Raw genomic sequence first — 21,614 nt, 5'->3', positions numbered from 1 at the left:
ATCACAAAATTCATACATGTTTGGAATGATTTTATTTTATTTTTTGGATGCATCTATAAGCATTCCTTGGGGTTGGGGATCTCTGGTCTTGATTACATGCTTTAAATGATGACATGAATTATTTTAGCATGCTATATGTGCATATTGTTTAAGTTCACTGATGGTTTATAATTTAAAAGCAGCTTATTACAAACAACAAGATTAGAAACTGAAGATATTTTGGCTCATAAAAATAAAAGTATGGTTAGATATTTTATTAAATAATTGATAAACATTAGATAAACATTAAAAACCTAATTTTACTTGCTACACTGGCATATGCCTATTAGCACCTGAATGATGATATATTTTTCGATCACAGCTTACATTTGTTTTTTAACAGCCAGAGGCTTCTGCAGCTGCTGGCCATGCAAATCGTGCACCTTCCAGTCCATGTTCTCGAGGACAGTGTAGTTGTAGGTCTTGTAATTGAGCATGTCTCGGGCACGGAACAGCTTGTTGGATTCGTACAGGTTGCTCCAATAGCTTGGGAGAGGTTGGAATCCCCCCAGGCGGGCGAGCTCGTCATTATAGGCCCACTGCTCAGAATCCAGTTTAAGGATATGGCGGGTGGCAATCCCACGGGCACGACGGGCGGCAATGTCCAACTCAATATCATTCTCCATATCCTCACGTGAAGGCAGGGGGAAAGAACCATCCAACACTGACAGGACAAACTGAGACTGAGGGAAAAAGTGAGGAAACAAGAAAGAGGATGTATTTTGAAATTTGATAATAACTTGGTAACACTTTACAATAAGGTCTCATTAGTTACCAATAGTTATTGCTTTAACTACAATTAACTAAAAATGAGCAATACATTTGTTACTGTATTTATTCATCTTTGGTAATGTAGTTAATAAAAATACAACTGTTCATTGTTAGTTCACATTAGCTCAGGTCCATTAAATAATATTAACAGATACAACTTTTGATTTTAATAATGTATTAGTAAATGTTGAAATGAACATTACCTGAGACTAATAAATGTTTTAGAAGTATTTTTCATTGTTAGTTCATCTTAAGTAATGTAGATAACCCTTGGGGTCAAGCAAAACATCACTTACTGCTATAGATATTCTACCGCAAATGTATGATATCACTGATCACTTTCTTATAAGGTGCGTACTGCTGACATATGCCATACGGCGTTTGCCATACGGCTTTTAAACCAGGTAGAACTATTACCCTAACCACAACTAGATCCAAATGAATTTGCAAATTACAGACCCATTTCAAATCTTTCATTTATGTCTAAAATTCTAGAAAAAGTTGTGTCTGCTCGATTGTACTCTTTATTGCAAAAAATAAATAAATAAAAATTCTATAAAAAAATTCAGTCAGCATTCAGGCCCCATCACAGCACAGAAACTGCGCTCGTTAAAATGACAAATGACTTCCTTCTAGCTTCTGACCAAGGCTGCATCTCATTACTACTGTTTTACTTAGTGCTTCATCCGACACTGTAGATCACAACCTACTCTTAGATAGATTACAAAATTATACTGGTATTCAGGGGCAGGCATTAAGGTGGTTTATAGTACCTGTTTATAGTATCTGATGGTTACCATTTTGTTTATTTAAACAGGAAATTATCCAAGCTAATGTCAGTAAATTATGGAGTGCCGCAAGGATCTGTTTTAGGCCCTCTGCTATTTTCAGTATACATGTTGTCCCTTTGTATTAGTATCTACTGTTATGCTGATGATGATCGCGTTATATTTAATCACGACCGATGAAATCTCTAAACTATCCAAGTTGACAGTGTGTAAAAGATAAAATATTGAATGACCTGTAATTTTATTCTATTAAATTCAGATAAGACTGAGGTATTGCTTGTTGTTACTGTGCATAGAATCTCTTAAAATACAATTTGCATCTGGAAGGCTGTACTGTTACTTCATCCTTTTATACGGAGTCTACATCCTTCACATTGCTTTGCTTCAGAAGGCCTTTATTAATCCCCTGGAGCCGTATTGATTTATTTTATGATGGATGAAAGTGCTTTTTTGGGCTTCAAACTAAAATTTTAACATTCACTGCCATTATAAAGCTTGGAAGAGCCAGGATATTTTTTTAATATAACTCCGATTGTGTTTGGCTGAAAGAAGAAAGTCTTATAGAATGGCTTGAGGGTGAGTAAATTATGGGATAATTTTCATTTTTGGGTAAACTAACCCTTTAAGGTCAAAAAACGAATTTGGCTCCAAACCTCGGAAATAGTCTTCCTGATAATGTTCGGGACTCAGACTCACCCTCCCAGTTTAAAATCTAGATTAAAGGCACATCTCTTTAGCCAAAAATTCTCATTATGCATCTCATAACCATGTACTCCAGTTATATCAGATCAAAAGCATATGACTATTACAAAGATTTCCGATGACCCAACACCAGTGGAGATGATGCCAACTCTTAATCAACATGCACCACTTCCAAAATTTCTATATATTTTAATCATTACAATCATAATTGCTTTAATGAGCTCATTGTTTCTGGCTAAACAGAAATACCTCTGTCACACATATTCCCTCAAACAAAAAGAATCCTTCGCAACTAACCTGAATATGGAAATGTGGGAAGGGACATATAGCTCTGCAGATGCCCACTATAAAGAGTGATGGGTAGGCCGGAGGTATTAGGAACTTATAGAGAGGCCAGACGAGGTGTTCCTGCACTTTTACACCCACTTTCTCGTCCAGGAATGGGAAGGTGAAGTTGTAGCCTGTACAAAACAGGAACACCTCTGGCTTGGCCCTCTCCCCGTCCTTGAACTCTAGAGACCCATCATCCAGTACAGAGGTTACTGGAGGAGCCTGCTGGACTCCTGGAGGAAGGGGGCAGGTCAAAGGCCGCTGTCCATGACTCAGGATCACCTGGAGGTAAATAATGGTAAATATGCTAAGAATTTACAGATAAAATACTTTGGATGTTTGCATTAAACACACAATCATCTATAAAAGCACAAGAACAAGTTGTGTTCCGAAAACAACAAACTAGCTTTAGGAGGCACATGACAAATGAAAACGTGTTCTAAAACCAGATCAAAATATCAAACATGTTTGATATCGTCTGACTGGATGGAATCAAAATCTGTGCCCATCATACACTACACTTTTCTATGAAATCTGTAAATTCGACTGCTCAAAAAATTTGCTGACTGGCTCTGATTTTTAGCAAATAATGTTGACTTGTCGAGACTGCAAATCGGAGCAAAATCTGTGAAAAATTCATGTAGTATTTTCCAGACTTAAGTCAAATATGCATCATTACAAATAGCTAAACAATTTAACACTGTGAAGGACCTTAGCATTAACACTGGAGAGCTCCATGGCAATATCAAGTCCAGAGAGACCCGCTCCGAGCAGCACCACTGACTTTCCCGCCAAAGGTTCGGCACTACGGTAATCATGACTGTGCATCAGCGTCCCTAAAAAAGAAACATATGGAAAAAATTGTAAATTTTTTTAAAAAGTTGTATTAACTAAACTAAATAGTTAATTCCCGCGCCCAACTTGCACACGTTGCTAATTAAAAAATATTTGAGTTATTATGCAATTTTAAGTAGTGGGATTTATACATTTTCTAGTTTATATTGTACTTTCATCCTACTCACCTACGAATGATTTGGGTGTGCAAGACACAATATTTTTATTGCAAAGTTTTTAAGCAATTACAACAGTTACTAAAACTGCAACCCTATAGCAAGCATGCATTATGTGTAGGCAAATACACATTTGCCAAAAAATTGGCACAGTTCAAAAAAATCATTAAGAAATTGACATACATAGCATTTCTATTATTTAATATGGTACAATAAATCCTTGACTGCTCATTGCACATTGTAAATTGGATAACAAATACAAATTTTTTAACATCATTAGAAACATGATGGTTTAACCTCCAATTTCTAATGCAATTAATGCACTGATAAATGTTAAATAATATAATGATTAACCAAAACTGGGTCTAGTCTCTAACCAAAGCCACGGTTATATCTAAAGCATTTCTCAGTAGAGTTTATCCCCTATGCTGATAAACTGATAACATGTTGCAACAGCTAAGGGCGCTTTAGGCATTTGCAAGTCCAAGCACATTTTCAAAGGTGTTTTGTTGCTAGGCACACATTTGGTTTGCAAGAGCATTGAGTTCACTTCGCAAAAGTAAAAACGTATTATGTAGTGTGAGGAATGGAAAACCTTTGAATTTTTCCAGTCCAGGTATTGCAGGAATGTAGGAGTCATAGAAATGTCTGAAATAGACACGCATAATTTCATTTGTTAGACTCAATTTGTAATCATTGTAATAATTTGTGGTTATGTAATCTCACCTGATTACATAACCACATCTTACATGGGAAAATTGTCACAGTATAGAAGTAAAAGTGCAATACAGTTTCATTGCATCATTAGTTACTGTTTAATCCTCTGTACCCAATGGCCTTATTGATCTAGGCATACTATTGAACTATGTTGCACATAAGAAGGTTTTGCAGCCATGGATCACTCATTTGGCTGTGCACTTACCCATTACACACCATAACAGCATCAAATCGCTCTGTAGTGGATTTACTGTGGTCTAGGCCATCATTGGAGGTGACATTCCAAGCCAACCCATTCCACCCACCTTTCACATCTACTGGGGTCACTGAGGCCACGGAGTTGCCAAACTTGTTGGAAGAGAGGAATACACCAATCAGTACTTTTTTTTTTAGATCAAGACTGATGGTTATCAAGCAAATGAATGAATCACCAACATTCAGTCCTTTGTAAAGGTGGCTGTTAAATCTCTAGTAGTTTTCCTCAATTCTATAGACTGATCATAAATGTACAGTAAAGATAAGGTATGTGGTTTCTGACAGGACTGACTGGTCATAAACAGTGAAATTAATGATTATCTGTCAAACTATGCAAGGAGCAATAATTGACCTGACATGTTGAACATGAACAAAGAGGTGAGCATATTTGAAAATGTAAGAAATGGGCTAAATGTATTTTTTTCACATAATGTACCTTTATGTGGTCCCACAGGCGAAAATGATCACAGTACTGCTCAAGGTACTTCCGTACCTCTGTGTGATGAACAAAAGAGGGGAGATGCTTTGCGAAAGGAAAGTCAGGGAACGACATCACCTCTTTGGGAATATTGGTTCTATCATGTGAGGAGAATACATGGCAACACATTATAAAACTACAATACAGATTTATACACTTAAAATATATCACAGGCTAGTGATCCTGAATCTAGAGCTTAAAAGGAAAGACATAAATCACAGAATAAAATAAAATAAAAATGGTTATGACATTATATTTCAATAATAAAAAAAAAATCATTATCATGACATAGTAAGATTGCTTACAATACTGATTGACTGATTTGAATTTACTATGGGTCTTCAATCCATACACTGCAATGTAATACATATATTTTATTTCAGTTACAAAGCACTATAAAAGAATAACAACTGGCACTGATAAATTCACCTGAGGTCCCTGTACATGCTGCTGTGAATCGGTAAGCCATTGTCGTAACACCCCACTCTTTCCTCATAGACCCACGTTCCTCCAATGTTCTTAGTGATCTCGTATACCACAGGTGGCGCGAAAGTGTCCGGGCGTGAGAGGAGATGGCGGGCCGCGCAGAGTCCCGCACCACCGGCCCCAATAACAGCGACGCGCAGCTTCCCAAAGCCGGCCATCGTTATGCAAAATGCGGGTATGAACTAAGAAGTTGACACCTGACAAAATAGACGCAAATGCTTTAGTGAAACCAGTCTAGATGGAAAACCTGTCCAGTTCACAATTATTTAGATGATCTGCTTACTACAGCTTACTACTTAATCTACAGCTGTCCTCGGGTGATCAGTACTGGGATCTGTCAGTCTGTCAAAGCGAATGTGAAATGCTCGTCTAATTATATCGAAGACGTGTTGGAATCTGTCCAGCTACCCCGTCAATCAAATTAACCCTTCGTGATGTCACATTTTCATTACAAATTGACTTAAAACTTTAAAAACTTAGATATTAATTAAAGATATCTGTATGTGTGTCTGTATTTTAAATGTAGCTATGTCATATAATTTAGGGAGAAAATAAGTTACGTGGACAAAGTGAACACTTATTTCCACATGTAGACCTGGCTACTTTAACTTTAGATAGGCCTAGATCTCTTTGCTGTTTTATGATCATGCATGTAAAGGCATTCTGAGGTAACTTTCATTTATCATTAATTGTTCAAAAGTTTAAATATTAATTGCAGTGTGCTTGATAAGTTTGTAACTTGCCCCGCCTGCAATAGTTATTTTAAGTTTTCCACCAGTCCACACCTTTACATTGATATAGTTACTTACTATCATGTGTCGTTTCTTGTTGGATTCAGCGTTTTCTTTTTAAAATACCAACATACTTCACACACTTTTCTGACATGTGACTGCAATTTTCACTTCCTCAAAACAATAAATTTTCCGCTGCGAGCAGGGTTCGAACCTGCGCGGGGAGACCCCATTGGATTTCAAGTCCAACGCCTTAACCACTCGGCCATCGCAGCGCCGGAACTTAACTTCATAACTTCCTGCTTTGTTGTTGAAAACTAACTGTATGTAACTACTTAAAGAAATTTAGTAAAATTACTTTATTAAAATTGCAAAGGAAAGTAAAACGTAACACAACCTAGCTTAAACTAGCCTTTACTAACCAAATTGCAAGCCAATGTTAATGTCTTTTTTTCTTTTTCTTTTTTTTTTTGTCGATTAACTATTTTCACATCGTTTTTTCACATAAAAAATAATCGTTTGTATTTGGAGTGAATTGATTTACGCAATAAATCGTACCGTGAATAGATCCCTAGGACCAGGGGACAAACGCGGCTTCATCGGACCTCCAGCAAACAGTTGCAGGCTATTGAGGGCTGGCCTACTTTCCCGTTTTATCAAACAGACATCACATGGTTGCCAGATGCCCTCCCCCATTAAATGTTACTTTTGGGTGCAATTAATCAATGAATAAGCATGATTGTTTTAATACAACAAGCTTCTCATTGCAAACAACTGTCTGATTTAATTAAACAGTTTCTATAAACGATTACAATTTCTAGACAGGCACGTCTAAAAATTACGAGCGCACGTCATGGAAACTTCTAGTCTTATAGGCTACTAGATCTGTCTTATACTGACTGATGAGGTCGAAACTTAAGAGACTTTTGGCTTTTATCCACCTTTTTACTGCGTCGACTAGTAAAACCCACTTAGCATTTTAATTTCTTCTTGAGAAGAGTGGATTTACCCTTTTTAGGCTATCCTATTTAATTTAATTAAGCTTTAATGTGTCTTTTATGACCATGCAACTTTAAAACACAGACAGTTGTCTTGCAGCTTTTACAAAATGACAGAAATTGTGCAGGAACGTGTTGAGATTTGAATGTACACATTTCTTATAGCTTTTAGTCGGTAACACTTTACAATATGCACCCTAGTTAATGCGTGAAATAATATTAGGCTATTTAAGAATGAGTTACAATACATTGTTACAGTGTTTGTGAAAGAAAGTTTGGCAAGTGTGATTGCGGAAAGTGTTTTTGCTTTTGCAAGAAGTAAAGGCTGCTATCTATGTATAATTATTGCAAGTAGATAGCCTATAGGTTTTTCTTTTTCTCTGGGTTTTCTACACAGAATTAGTAGCCTACTGCAGTGTGGAACATTAAAAAGTTACATGCATGGATGTTTCAGCCAACGTCCAGTAGGTGGAGGTATTCCACAGAAATAATGTCATAATCTACACATAAGAAATGAGTTACATTTGAGGCTACTTCCTTACTTTAATCAATTTACTCTGTATGGAATCTTTGGTGTTCTATCATTGTCTGTCACCACACATAACTAATAATAGCACCTCGCAGCACAAATAAATAATCATGTTTGTTAGGAGTCATATCTAGGCCTCGTTTACACTGCAGGTCTTGATGCCCAATTCTGATTTGTTGCCTATATCCGATTTTTTTTTTACAGTCCGTTTACATGTTCTTTCAATTGTGACCCATATCCGATTCACGTGTTTACACTAGCCATACTATCTGAAATATCGCGCATGCTTAAAGGGTTAAATTATCTTGCACAGATGGACGAACGCAAAATATGATTGATAGCTCTGCGATATGCGAAGTTCGCCAAACATCCCCATGATTATGAGGCGGAGGAGGACGAAAAGTGCCATCATTGCAGCCTGTGCATATGCAACAGTTATTGTGTGCGAAAGAGATCTCAGGGCTGGTGGGAGCATATTGTGTTTAAATATTGGCTTTAACGAGGAGCAGTGGGTCTGAAATTTTAGGATGAACAAGTCAACCTTTGATATGTTGTTTGTGTCAACATTTGTCCACATTCCTCTCCTACGAGCTACGACGATCACAACGTTTCGTCGGGCCATCCGTCCCTTTGCAGAAGCGCGTCGGGGTTTCTCATTAAACTGCGGAGACGTTGCCTAATGCCTCAGAAAATCCGATCTGCCTGTTTACATGACAGTCGCATTGGCACATATCCGATTTATATCTGATTTATTTCCACATATGAATGAGGCCTGAAACCGATCTCGAAATATCCGAATGCATGCGTTTTTTCCCTGTTTACACTGTAGAACACATCCGATCTGTGTCACATATTAAAAAATCGGAATTGGGTCACATTTCACTGACTGTAAACGAGGCCTATGTGTCTTTGAACTGATGACCTTGAATCAACACCTAAAATGTCTGAACGATAACATTTCTGTTCCTTTCCATGATAGTAAGTGTTTCCATATGAAAGAAACAATCTCATGCTTTTTACATAAGATAACTATATGCTTGCTGTAAAGATTTTCTCAGAAAGATAACACCAGTGCCCATAATGTTGGGAACAGAGAAAAGCCCTATATAGCAATTACACACCAAGACTCATTCTCTATACAATTTATCAAATCAAGAACAAAACTGATGATACAGCAACGATACTGCATAAGAGTGCGTTAGAATTTGACCAGGATGAGCCAATAATAACCAATATGCCACATAAGATCTATGTGTTCAAGAAAGTCAAAAGGCTAAACCACACCCAGTATCATACAATGTGGCTTAGCCAAGCGGAGCTCTTTGTACAAAGATCAGTGCATTCTTCCCACATTTCACAAGTACATTGTTTAGTTGTGTTGCTGGCAACCACATATGTCATAACCACACGTAATGCCAATATAACATTTACAACCTTTTACACATGGCAACCCATAGAATCTAAAAAATCAGACGTAGTTTTTGAAATTAAGACACAGGACAACAGCCATCAACAAACCACCAATTTCCATAACACTCATTCAAATTTATGAAAACCAACATCAAAGACTGTTCTTCCTCAGACAACTGAGAAAGTTTGAAACTTGAAGTTTTGAAGTTTGAAGCCGGTGTACAAACCCCCCCCCCCCCCCCCCCCCCCCCCACAGAGATCTCCCAGTAGTCTTGTGGAATCTGTGCATCCATCACACCATCACATGGGATGAAAAGATTACTGAGATCAACCAAAACATCCAGATTAAAGGACAGCTTCTTTCCTACAGCTGTCAAGTTTTTTGTCACCGCGCTGTATAATCTACGTTTACATAACACACTGTCAAATAAAAAACACCAATTTATCATTCTTTACCTCCCATGACCTCCTCAAATATACTGTATCACATTTTGTATATGGTTTTATATTCTGTACTGTTTATGGTTTATTATTGTGCCTTGTTCAGTAATATATTGTATAGTCTTTCCACAAGATACAGGTATGCAATAAATTCTATTCTAATCTATTATGTTCTTCTGGTCTTTTCTATTTGTTTTTTCCCCCTGTAATTCAGTATGAAAAAGCAATTCAAACATATTTTAATGTTGTTGTTTTTTAGCATATTGTCAGGTTGAAATATCTTCATTGTTATTCTTGAATACAAACACATTCTATATTCTTCATTTCTAGTTTCAGATAAAATTAGCACACAATCCTGTCATTATTTTTTCAAAGGAAAGCCAAAATGAAACCAAAACTGGGTTTCAAACATTGGATCAAATTAAGTACATCTTCACTGCCACAGGTGATGTGCATATTGGTCTACAGTATTAAGAAAGTAATAAAGTGCTATATAAATACCGAATTTTATGCAGATATGCTGACCTAAAGTATTCAGGTGTGTCGTAACAATATATGGCAGAAGGACCAGACACCAGCAATGAACTCAAAGCTGCAAACGTAACTGCTGATAAATCTGGGATTATAAAGCTGTTTTCAACTATTGCAAAATCCATCATTCCACAGTGTTGTATAAATAGAAAAAGATCAACATTTGATACAGTTGCCATTAATACAGTTGACATGGTGTGACAGGAGAGCTGTGCAATAAATGAACAAAAGCAATGCTGTAAAGATGAGTTTGCCAAAATTCCTCGGAATTTGAGAAAAGATCATTTAGAAATCTTTGTATATGCCATCTAAACATTCTGGTATTTACCATCTTAAATTTATAACATCTATGTCTATATTAGAGAAAAAAAATTTTTTATGGAAGGAGGCTAAAGAGTAATTCCAATTATTTAATTCATATACTTTATATATATATTGTATTGTCATGATTCCGGTCTTGTGTTCCCCTTGTCTTGTGTGGACTTTCCGGTTCTGTGCCAAGTTTTATAGTCCTTTGTAGTTTTTCTTATTGATTAGTTCCTGATTGTTCCCAGGTGTGTCTTGTTTGCCAATCTCCCCTTGAGTGTATTTATACCCAAGTGTTTCTCATGTTCTTTGTCTGGTGTTGTCCTTTGGATGTATGTTTGGTGATGCTCGTTTGGGTTTCTGTTCGCTGAATCTCTGGTCACTGTGTTCTTATGTTATTTTGGTATTAAACTATAAAATTGCATTTGGATCCAACTCTTCTTTTGTTTGAGTTCACCCAGCATTACATATATAGTAGAGGCCAAAAGTGATGTCCGTAGGGGATATTTATTTTTAATGACCCTACAAGTTTTATTAAACCATTAAATTAAGAGGAAAATATCTTATATAGAGCTTTCCTGTAGCTCAGTGGTAAGAGCATTGCGTTAACAACGCAAGGTTGTGGGTTTGAATCCCAGGGGATTGCACATGCCTATGTATAAATGTATAGGATAATGCAATGTAAGTCGCTTTGGATAAAAGCGTCTGCCAAATGCATAAATGTAAATGTTATATTTTTAAATATGAGGGAAGGACAAAACACTAAACTTGGTTAAGCTGTTTATCTGACTAAATGTTTTGACACCAAAGAAAAAGCAAATTACAGGTTTTATTTTATTATGCAAAAAAAGAAAGAAAAAGAAATTGCATAGAAAAGCAAAAAGAAACTCAAAATATATGTTGACTACAACATAATCAGTTATTAATATTTCATTGGTTTTCTCATTTTTGCATGTGTTAATGTATTTGTACATGACAGCCTGGACAAAAATTATGTCCACACAAAAATCGAAAAATCGCACATGAGTAACAAAATAAAATTCTCTATGTGGGAGGTTTAGCATTGCACAGCATGTCATCTATGACATTATACACATAAATGTTTCAAATACCAAGAAAGAACAGAGACGTAATTGTGCATGGGAAGACAGATAAAAGTAAATGATGAATAAGAGGGATCTGTAGGTTTTGTGTATATATGACTCAGAAAACGAACATAATGATTGAGTGTGAAGGTGAAGATTAAATCGTGCTGATCAATAGCAACAGTGAAAAGGTTTACAGTCATGACTCAGAGGACTATAATCTACCATAACCATACATGGAACAAAGGTTTAAACTTACTTATCGCTGTAGTTTCCTGGGAACAAGCCACTTATTAATGATTTAGGCAATAAAAATAAAAAGCTCTCTCTACAGTGTCAAGGTGGGTTGTTGCAGTGAAGTGCACGACGACAGGAGTTTAACAAAAAACATCTTTATAGAATCCAAACAGAAGATAACAGGAGGAACAATAAGAACCACGTATAGCTACAGTATAACACTGATGATACCGGACCATGAACTGAACAAAACAGAGAATATACAGATGCAAACAAGGGAGCTAATGATACACAAGTGTAATTAATCAGAAACCCAACAAGGAATAAAATCACAGGAAACAGGGAAACCAAACTAAAACACAAATGAAACTAAACATAACCATGGCATACAGTACATACAATAAGTACATAATTCATCATAGGGGTGAATTCAAACTGCAAACGATCTACAGTAACATTTTACAAGGTTATACATTGATAGATAATAAACAATACTTTTCCAAGCATTTATTATATTGATCAGTGTTCATTTTTACATACACTACTGTTCAAAAGTTTAAGGTCGGCAAGATTGTTTTAAATGTTTTTGAAAGAAGTTTCTAATGCTCACAAAGGCTGCATTTATTTGATAAAAAATACAGTAAAACAGTATATTGTGAACTATTATTACAATTTAACATAACCGTTTTCTATTTCAATATATTTTAAAATGTAACTTGTGATGACATGAATTTTCAGCATCATTACTCCAGACTTCAGTGTCACATGATCCTTCAGAAATCATTCTATTATGCGGATGTGATGGTCAAGAAACATTTCTTATTATTATCAATGATGAAAACTATTTAAAAACTGCTTAATTTTTGGTGGAAACTGGTATACAAGATCTAAAGAGATTTTAAAGAGATCAAGTTCAAAAGAACAGCATTCATTTGAAATTCAAATCTTTTGTAACATTATAAATGTCTTTACTGTCACTTTAATCAATTTAATGCATCCTCTCTGAATAAGTAAAAAATGTGTTCTGACTCCAAACTTTGAACAGTGCATTCAATAAAATTTCTAACATTTCAATTGGTACAATGAACACTAGGTTATGTATTATGAAAAAACATGAATTAGCAATAAAAAACAGTATCTAGTATATAAATTAATAACCTAGATTTATAAATGCTGTAAAAAAAAAAATAGTTCATTGTTTTAGTTTTTTTACACCTAATCTATTTACAAATGTTAACAAAGTTAAACATTATTGTAAAGTGTTACACAATCTACATTTGAATCAAATCACACCTACTGTGTACAGGCATGAATACAAGTAGTATATATACATTTGTTAAATCTTTTCCCGCACCTTTGTGACTTCCTTGTATGACTGTAAGACCGTAAGACCATTAAGTTCCAATGCCTTTGCAATCAAAATGATGCAACAGACGCAAAAGTTTCAGTTGCAAAATAACACTTCACATTTTGACATTTGGGAAGAACAAACAAAGCACCAAACCAAACTGAATCCCTTTATTAATTCAAGTGTCTTTAAGCACACAGATTTACACACACAAAATAAAAGAAAAAAGAAAAAAAGATATTTTCAGGTTTTGTTCATAAATTACACAAAACTATACTTTTCATCTGAAGGCTGCATCACGTATACAGATGATTCAGTAACGCTTAATAAAGTCAATAAAGAATTCATTACCTAACATGATATAGCACTTTAGAGATCAGTATGTACATTCAGATCTGTTAAACTTTATATAACATAATGGAGTTTTTTGTTGGCGAACTAATCAAAGTATACAACAATTCTTGTGTATCTGATATCTGAATGATCCATTACAATATGGGGTACAATAATGAAGTGTGTGAAGAAAAAAGGTGATCTTTTTTCAATTGTAAGTTTAGCCTGGACAAAATACTTTAGCTTATTTTAAGAGAGAGTTGACCTTGAGTCATCAAGCTTTAGTGGCTCACATTGATGGGCTGAACCTGATTCGAAACATTATTTTCAGGGCGCCTCTTTTTATAGGCATCATAAAAGGACAGTACATGCGTTATCAGAGAACAGGGTGGATTCTTAGTAACTAGTGATTCCCATCAGTTCTTGTCACATGTAGGACAGAATTAATTTAGCATCAGAAGTAATACTTGTGAGCACTGATTCATTTTCCTCAATAAGAGTCATTACCTCAGTGGTTTTGTTATAGTAATTTGCTTCATAACTGGAAGACTGAAAATAATATTCAATTATTACTTCAGTCATTTTGTGAATGTCATAATGGAAAACTAAACTTGTTTATGTGTTTATTTTATATTATTTTTTTGCAAGATATAACAACAATGGCCACATGAGGTTTCTGTTTTACCTGTGTTAGTGTTTACATGGCAAAGTTTTTCCTATGCGTTGTTCACATAGAGACGGCAATGTTGTCAAAACAATCCCTGTTCACGCGATCCGCGAAAATGACCAAGCTGTTGGATATTATTGTCACATATAAAGTCCAATGAAGAAACTGAGATGCAAAGGTTTGATCAAAGTGCAGCATATTTATTAAAGTAGGCTCTACAACTCAGATAATACAATACGAGCAGTAATTCAATGATTTTTTTCTGTAATTGGTTACTTCTGATGTAATTGCATTAAATAGGCTACTGTATAGACAATTTTATATAAAACAATAGTGGATTAGACATACAAATTTAACATCTAATGTTAACCGAACAAAGCTCGAACAAAGCTCTGTGCGTGTCATATTGACGCTAAAGGGTGCCATGTGCGTTCGATGTAGACGAAATGTCAAAAGCGTCAGTATATGACGCCCTAGGATGAGAATGCGTGGGTTTTTAATGTAACCTTCCAAGTTCAAGAATAATTGATGCATTTTTATATTATTTATTTGAAAGGATTAAAAGAGCAGTTTCATGTCTATCTTTGTATTGTTCAACTGGTCGAAGATGATATGGGATTTATAAAGTAATTAGTTTAAGTAATGCAATAGTTTTTTAGAAATATCTTCAATCTGCCTGTATTTCGTTCTTTCGACGCAGGCCACAACAACTTTGCCAGGCTTATCTAGTTTCTGCCGATGTCTTGTTTGAGTAAGTCCCACCATCGGGTTGCGGGGCGGAGCGATCTGTCTTTTTATATCAAGTGGCAGCCATTTGGTCACGGCCCGCGTCCATCCACCGTCCGAACTTCTGGCCACATGTCCGGCCCAGCGCATCTTGGCCTGTTTGGCCTGGTTGACGGCGTCCTTGACCTTGCTCATCTTCCTCAGTAGCTCGTTGCTGATGTGGTCTGTCCTCTTGATGCCAACCATCCGCTGCTCAAGGGCGCGTTCGGTCACTGCCAGCTTCTGCCTGTCGGCCTCGGTCAGCGACCAGGTCTCGGCCCCGTAGAGCATGGCCGGTAGGGGGGTGCTGTTGAACTAGTGGGCGCGCAGGGGGGCATCGGCCGTGTTGGTGACCACCTCTGCTATGGACGCATTGCTAACCCAAGCGGCCCTCCGTCGGCGTACCAGCTCGCGGTTGTTCTTATGCCCAGCAGTCAGCTCCTGGCCGAGGTAGACGTAGCTGTCTACCTGCTCGATCTCCTTCTGGCTGATGTAGATGTTGTTGTTGGCAGCCTGGGGGTTGCGCATCCACTTTGTCTTGGCCAAGTTCATCTTTAGGCCGACCGCTGCGTCGGCCTGGTCGAGCTGGTTGATTTGCAGCTGCACGTCGGCCACTGACTCGCCGATTAGGACGATGTCGTTGGCGAAGCGCAGGTGGCTGAGCCCCTGGCCATTAACGCTGATACCCTTGTTGTCCCAGTCGAGCTGTCGAAAGACGTGCTCCAGACACGCCGTAAACAGCTTGTGCGAGATGGGGTCGCCCTGCTTGATGCCTCTGGCAACGGGGATGTACAGCGGCCGGTCGAACAGGGTGATGTTGGTGGCGCATCCGCTGTTCAGCTCCCGCAAAAGGTCCACATACTCGTAGGAGATGCCCTGTTGTTGTAGGGCGAGCAGTACAGCATTGATCTCTACGCTGTCGAAGGCCTTCTCGTAGTCTACGAAGGCTAGCACCAAGGGCATCTTGTTCTCCCGGCGTCTTGCTGGCGAACAGGTCCGTATAGAAACGGCTGCACTCAGCCTCGATGCCCAACCGAGTTCTTGTCGTCCGTCTGTCTGGTGTCTTTAGTGCTGGCACCTGACCGCGCTTCAGCTGCATCAGCCGTCTGCACTTCTTCAAACTACTCTTCTGCTCGGCCGCCGCTAGCAGGAGGCTGCTCTTGTACTGCTCCAGGTCGGTTTTGAGCCGTGCCCTGACCAGCTTGCACAGCAGACCATATTTCACATGGTCTGCGCCGTCCGATCTCATTTGCCGCCTTTTCAGCAGGAGAGTTTTGGTGTTGTCCGATATTCGGCTGGTGTGGTCTTTTGTGCATGGCTTTGAAGCAACGTCGCGTGCCTTTCGCAGCCGTTCTGTGAACTGGCTCCAGTCGCTTGTGATGTCCTCGTCGGTCTGCGCCCAGTCAGTACTGTTGATATAGTGCTGCCGGAAGACGATCGGATCAATGGCTGTCTGCTGTTGTGCCTGGTTGCTGGCTGCCAGTGCGCGCTTCTCCACCCTGGAGTCGATGGTCAGTTTGGCACGCAGCAGTCGATGGTCGGGGGGTGATGGCTGCTGCGACGTCCTCGTAGAACTGCTCGATCTTGTCGTCATCAACTGCTGTGGTCGGCGCATATACCTGCCCGATGCGAATGGTCGTCTTGTTGGCCAGCGCCAGGGTGAGCACGCCTACTCGTGGGTTGGTCACGTCGACCAGGTCGATGGACGTCGCCCATCGTCTGGAGACGATGAAGCCGACACCACCGACCGTCCTGTCTCGCACAGGCCCAGGATGTCGCACTGGATGTTGTTTTTCTCGGCGATGATGGTAGCCAGATCCTTTTCCCGGGATATTGTCTTGGCATTGTATGTCCCGATGTTGATTTTTGCATTGTTATTCAGTGGTCGGTTTACCAAAGATGGCCTTCTACCTGTGATTCTTAGCAGCCCCTCTTCCGTGGCCGGGTCGCTCCACCGCCGGAGAGCGGGCACACGGACGTGCAGGGTACTGGGGCCCGTGTTCGTTGTTGTAATAGCTTGGGTTTCTCTTTTGTCTGGTCCATGGCTTGCTGGGCCTCTAGGACCGGAACCTTCCTATTTAGCTGGGCCCGAATGGCTAGTGCCAGCCGGAAGTCTATCTTCTTCTCAGCTTGGTTGAACCTTCTGGGGGGTTGAATCCCCGCTGTGCATCGTCAACAGACACCCAGTGCCACCCCTCCACCACGTTGAGGCATAGGGTAGGATTTTGGAGGGGGTAAATATAGCCTACAGTAATAAATATAGCCTACAGTAATCCAATTACACTGTTGAAGATGTAATTAGTAACTATTGATTGATTTCTTTTTTTAGAGTAACTTAACCGAACACTGAATATGAGCAAATTTAACAAAACAGCATGCAGCACAATACCAGACAGGGAACAGAACAAACTGAGCAACTTGAATACACAGGATAATGAACTAAACACGTGTGAGTACTGCGTTATTATTTTAGTGTAAACCCCAAAAAGTAAAATTTGTGAAAACGGTGACGTCATGAGCTTGCATCTGAATTCCCGTCTCCTTTGTCCCTGTTCATTTGTTGTCATGGGCTGTGTCCGAAATTGCACCCTATACCCTTAAACGTGGCACTATAATTGAGAGGACAGCTATTCGTAGTGGTGTCCAAAACCATAGTGGACGTTATCGAGTGCACTCATTCAATCCCATTATGCACAGCAATTACGGGTGTAAATCCAGTGTACGCTTAATGGCTAGAGAATACCCATAATGCACTGAAGGGTCGTGCGGCTCGTGCCGAATGAATTCCTGTGTCTCACCAGAAGATGCCGCCTAAGGCTGAATAATCCATTCATCCATTTTCCAAACCCCTGTTCCAGTCAGTGCGGTTACAGTCAGCGTAATATCATACAGGTATACATTTATTTTTAATTGATTATGAAATAGTTTTATTAAGGTATAAGTTATAAGTTAAATTTCCATGACAGAGTTCAAGATCTCTTCATATAGTGTTTCAAATGATTATTATTAAAAAAACAGCAAGCACAAACTATGCAAAGCGGCAACCCTTCCAGCACACTCAGTTTCCTAATTTGTTCACTTGTTTTCATTCACTCCTTTAGTTGGACTTTATTAATGGACTAACGTAGGGAATAGTGAATGAGGGTATAAGTGACGATTTCACAGCAATGGTTTCTAGGTATGTTCCATGGTTACTCTTTTGTTCATTTATTAATCCCACCTGTTCCTTGTTTTCTCCCTTCACTGAGTTTATTATTTATAGCCTTCATTTTTTGTTGTTTCTTTGTCCATCCTCATCAACGTTAAGTTGGCTGTGTTACTCCTGCATGTTTGTTATTATGTTTGTGTTGTTAAATAATGTGACTGTTGCGATTAGATCCAGCCTCACAACTCTCATAGCTACAACCGACCGTGACAATAATTAAGCTTTCTACATATAGCCTACATGCCAATTCTATAAATACAATTTAAACTTTTTTTTTAATCATATATTTACAATATCTTGGATTTGGAAAATCCAAATGTTTAATTCATATATCAGAGCTTAATGATGTCAGTAATGAACTCCTGCACTCTCTGAAGAAAATGTTCTATGTATTGTAGAACCTTAAAGGGTTCTGTCAGGCACTTCATGTATAGAACCTTTTAGGTTTATTCCATCAATTTATGAATTTGGTTTTAATTAAAATATTTAATTCATTTTGAATAAAGTTTTTATGAATTAAACAGCTTGTTGAAAAGTTGAAATAACCCCTTAAACATGAAAGCATTATGCAATAATTTAAGACATTTCTCCTAATATATCCTTTTTGGCATAAAGCATTCTTTAAAATTGAGGCAAGAACCATTGGGCTCTATATACAACCCCATTGAACCTAAGAGTGCGGTGCTATTCAGAGTCAGACAAGTCAAAAAAAACATTGTAAAAAAAATGGTAAACCACATGGGGGATTCCTGCTTTGCAGTTCAATTCAAAGGTCTATGTACTGTATGAGCTGAAATTCACTGCATCTTCTGATTAACGATTCCACCCATAAGACGTAAGAAAACAGAGGGAACACACCCTGGTCCTATCACAAACAGTTACTGATTCACTCAACTGGTTTTGCAATGAGCTATGTAAAATAATATTCATGAAAGTGATAAAAACTGAAACACACCTTCTCATGCCCTGCCCCACCGACCCTACATCAACTGACCGTTTATAAACTCACGGATCCTTCTCGCTTCTGTCTTTGTGAACCTAACACCATCTATTAATCCAGACATGGGACATCTGGAGTTAATACTAGTAGTAATATGGATAACAGGTTGCTTTACCATAGACAACAGCGAGAATAGGTGAGATTCTCATAATTATTCAGTAATTTGGTATAATGTTTCAGCAGTAATGTGAATTTAAACCCAAATTTGGTTTTAAGTATAGATTCAGTAAAAAATGATTATTGTATGTACTGGCGGAAATAGTATACATATACATACAAATGCGGAATGTCTATATAATGAACATGATTTATCCAATACTTGTTAATCATTTGCAGTATGCATTTAAATAGAGCAACACGTTTCTAACAATTAAATTAGTAAAACAGGCAAAGACCCCCAAAATTGTATGGGGAAATGCTCGATAACATATCAGAGTTTTGCTATTTCTTAATTTTGTACACAACATTAATACATTGCCAAGGCATTTATCGTCACTTTCTTACAGTCTTCGTTTAAATGTAATTAAGCATTTACCATCTCATTTAAAAAGCAACTTTGATTTTAGACATTAATCATAATGATGGGAACAGATGATAAATGTTAAGGTGATGACTACTATTATGTAACTGAATTACACAAATTTTCTACCTGTGTATAAGAAATTCTTCAATTATCCAGTTAATCTAATATTTAACATGAATATTAAAATATAGCCAGCTCTTTTGTCTTTTTCTGGTATTAGTTAACTCAGACTCAATTATTTCATGTTTTTATAGATATGACGTGACAGAGAGAGATGCTGGTAAGTAAATCATCATATAAAATGTTTAAAAGGACAGTGATTAACCAGAGAATTAGCACTATTGCAAAATTCCCTGACTTTAATTTGTTCTGTCACATAAAAAACAAAAACGCACAAAATGTTCACACTTGCAATCAAGCAAGGACACATATGATTACAAAATGACTTGAGAACTGGTTGTAAATGGGTGGAGTACGGTAGGCCTCCATAAAGCATATCTAAGGTCCATGTCTATTACCAACACATTATGAACATAAATAACATTTATGGCATTGTACAACTGGAAAACAATGCAAAAAAGATTAGCATGACTCATTCCTCATTTTAGGACTGTTTATGGCTTAACACCATATCCTTACATAATTTTAAATTAACTAGAATTCCACGTGAAGTAAATTTTGGACAATTTCTACCACTGAAAACTGAAATGTCATGTTTTTCTATCTTTTAAATAGTGTTGGCCTCCTGTGACTTCAACAAAAATGAAGAACCTTTCTGCAACTTCCAACAAGACATCACAGATAACGGTGATTGGACACGCCATAGTGGACCCACCCCAACTCCAGGAACAGGACCTGATGGAGACTATCCGGATGGCTGTGAGTTTGAGTGCCAAACCAACAAACAATAATCCAATGATCAGTCACTAAAGATGCACATTCATTTCCGAATGTTTTTCAGCAGCACTTTTTGAAAAATACTAAAATTACAGCAACCACAAATGTTTACAAAATAACAGTGCACTAATTATGTTACACTATTTAAATATGTTTTGTCAGGTAACCTACTAATCTATGAAATGGTAAAGCACTTTTTTGTTACTGTTCCTTGCTCTCATTCATTGTTAAATTGATCCCTTTTCCCCCATAGCTGGCTTTTACATATATCATGAAGCTGACAACAGCATAAATGGACAGAAAATACGCCTCCTCAGCCCAGTTATTAGTAATGGACCTGCTGAGATCTGTGTACAGTTCTACTACTTCATGTATGGCAGTGATGGCAGTAACACTCTGACTGTGCTGGCCAAACGTCCTGGCTCTGAGGAACAACTGTGGCAAAAAACTGGGATTCAGAGCCCGTCATGGCTTGGAGCTTCTTTCACAGTTCCCATACCAGCCGGGCAGACTCAGGTACGTGGGTCTGCTTAAAAACAGCAAAAGATTGCCATTAGTGCTAATTCAAGTGTTCATGTAAGGCTCTAGAATTATTCAAAGGCTCTAACATGCATTTTTAAATGAAATACACATGGGTGCCGTCCTGCCATACCTGACCAAACTGCCAAAAGGAGTGTGACCTTTGTAGAAGATTTTAGCTGTCAGTGTGGTCACTGTGCTTGTGGCTACAAGGCTTATGCATTACAGATTGTCTAATCTATATGGTCTTTATCTTCATCATCAGTTATAAAAATAAGTTAGACACTGCTAAAGCTTTTACTGACAGGATGACTCCCACAACATGACAGAAAATTCCCTTTCAGCCTGCTTTAATGTAATTTTTCTTTTCTAGATTGTTTTTCAAGCAATGCGTGGGTCCTCTTCATCATGTGACACTGCCCTGGATAACATTGTCATCAACGAGGGAGCATGTGCTGGTACTTTATTCTACCCTTATTGCAGGTTACAAAGATACACATTTCATATTACTAT

The 21,614-nt window shown here is 37.9% G+C and overlaps 2 protein-coding genes across 3 annotated transcripts in view; one reads left to right on the top strand and one right to left on the bottom strand.

The window, feature by feature from the left end:
• Window positions 1-15: 15 nt before the first annotated feature.
• Window positions 16-6,995, bottom strand: LOC309483056 (uncharacterized protein). Of its 2 annotated transcripts, none has more exons than XM_082148695.1 (8): window positions 6,866-6,995; window positions 5,520-5,773; window positions 5,049-5,187; window positions 4,563-4,705; window positions 4,236-4,288; window positions 3,342-3,466; window positions 2,598-2,912; window positions 16-722 (listed from the first exon to the last, which is right to left on the bottom strand). In XM_082148695.1, exons 2-8 carry the CDS (start codon window positions 5,732-5,734, stop codon window positions 363-365), a joined length of 1,350 nt encoding a protein of 449 aa, XP_082004821.1. In that variant the 5' UTR covers window positions 5,735-5,773; window positions 6,866-6,995; the 3' UTR covers window positions 16-362. The 2 variants fall into 2 exon arrangements, with proteins under 2 accessions (XP_082004821.1, XP_082004822.1); XM_082148696.1 differs by lacking the exon at window positions 6,866-6,995 and adding an exon at window positions 6,386-6,823.
• A 12,190-nt stretch (window positions 6,996-19,185) lies between these two features.
• Window positions 19,186-21,614, top strand: part of zanl (zonadhesin, like) — a 41,887-nt gene continuing 39,458 nt past the window's right edge. Inside the window, exons 1-5 of the mRNA XM_082150881.1 lie at window positions 19,186-19,298; window positions 19,940-19,965; window positions 20,421-20,564; window positions 20,836-21,098; window positions 21,475-21,559. Coding sequence (XP_082007007.1) covers window positions 19,225-19,298; window positions 19,940-19,965; window positions 20,421-20,564; window positions 20,836-21,098; window positions 21,475-21,559 — 592 coding nt within the window. The 5' untranslated portion in view covers window positions 19,186-19,224. The remainder of the gene's footprint in view (window positions 19,299-19,939; window positions 19,966-20,420; window positions 20,565-20,835; window positions 21,099-21,474; window positions 21,560-21,614) is intronic.

This window comes from Leuciscus leuciscus (genome assembly GCF_965113295.1).
Source record: "Leuciscus leuciscus genome assembly, chromosome: 2".
Lineage (NCBI taxonomy): Eukaryota > Metazoa > Chordata > Actinopteri > Cypriniformes > Leuciscidae > Leuciscus > Leuciscus leuciscus.
The sequence above is the reverse complement of the archived record's forward strand: the minus strand, read 5'-3'. Positions and strand labels throughout refer to the sequence as shown.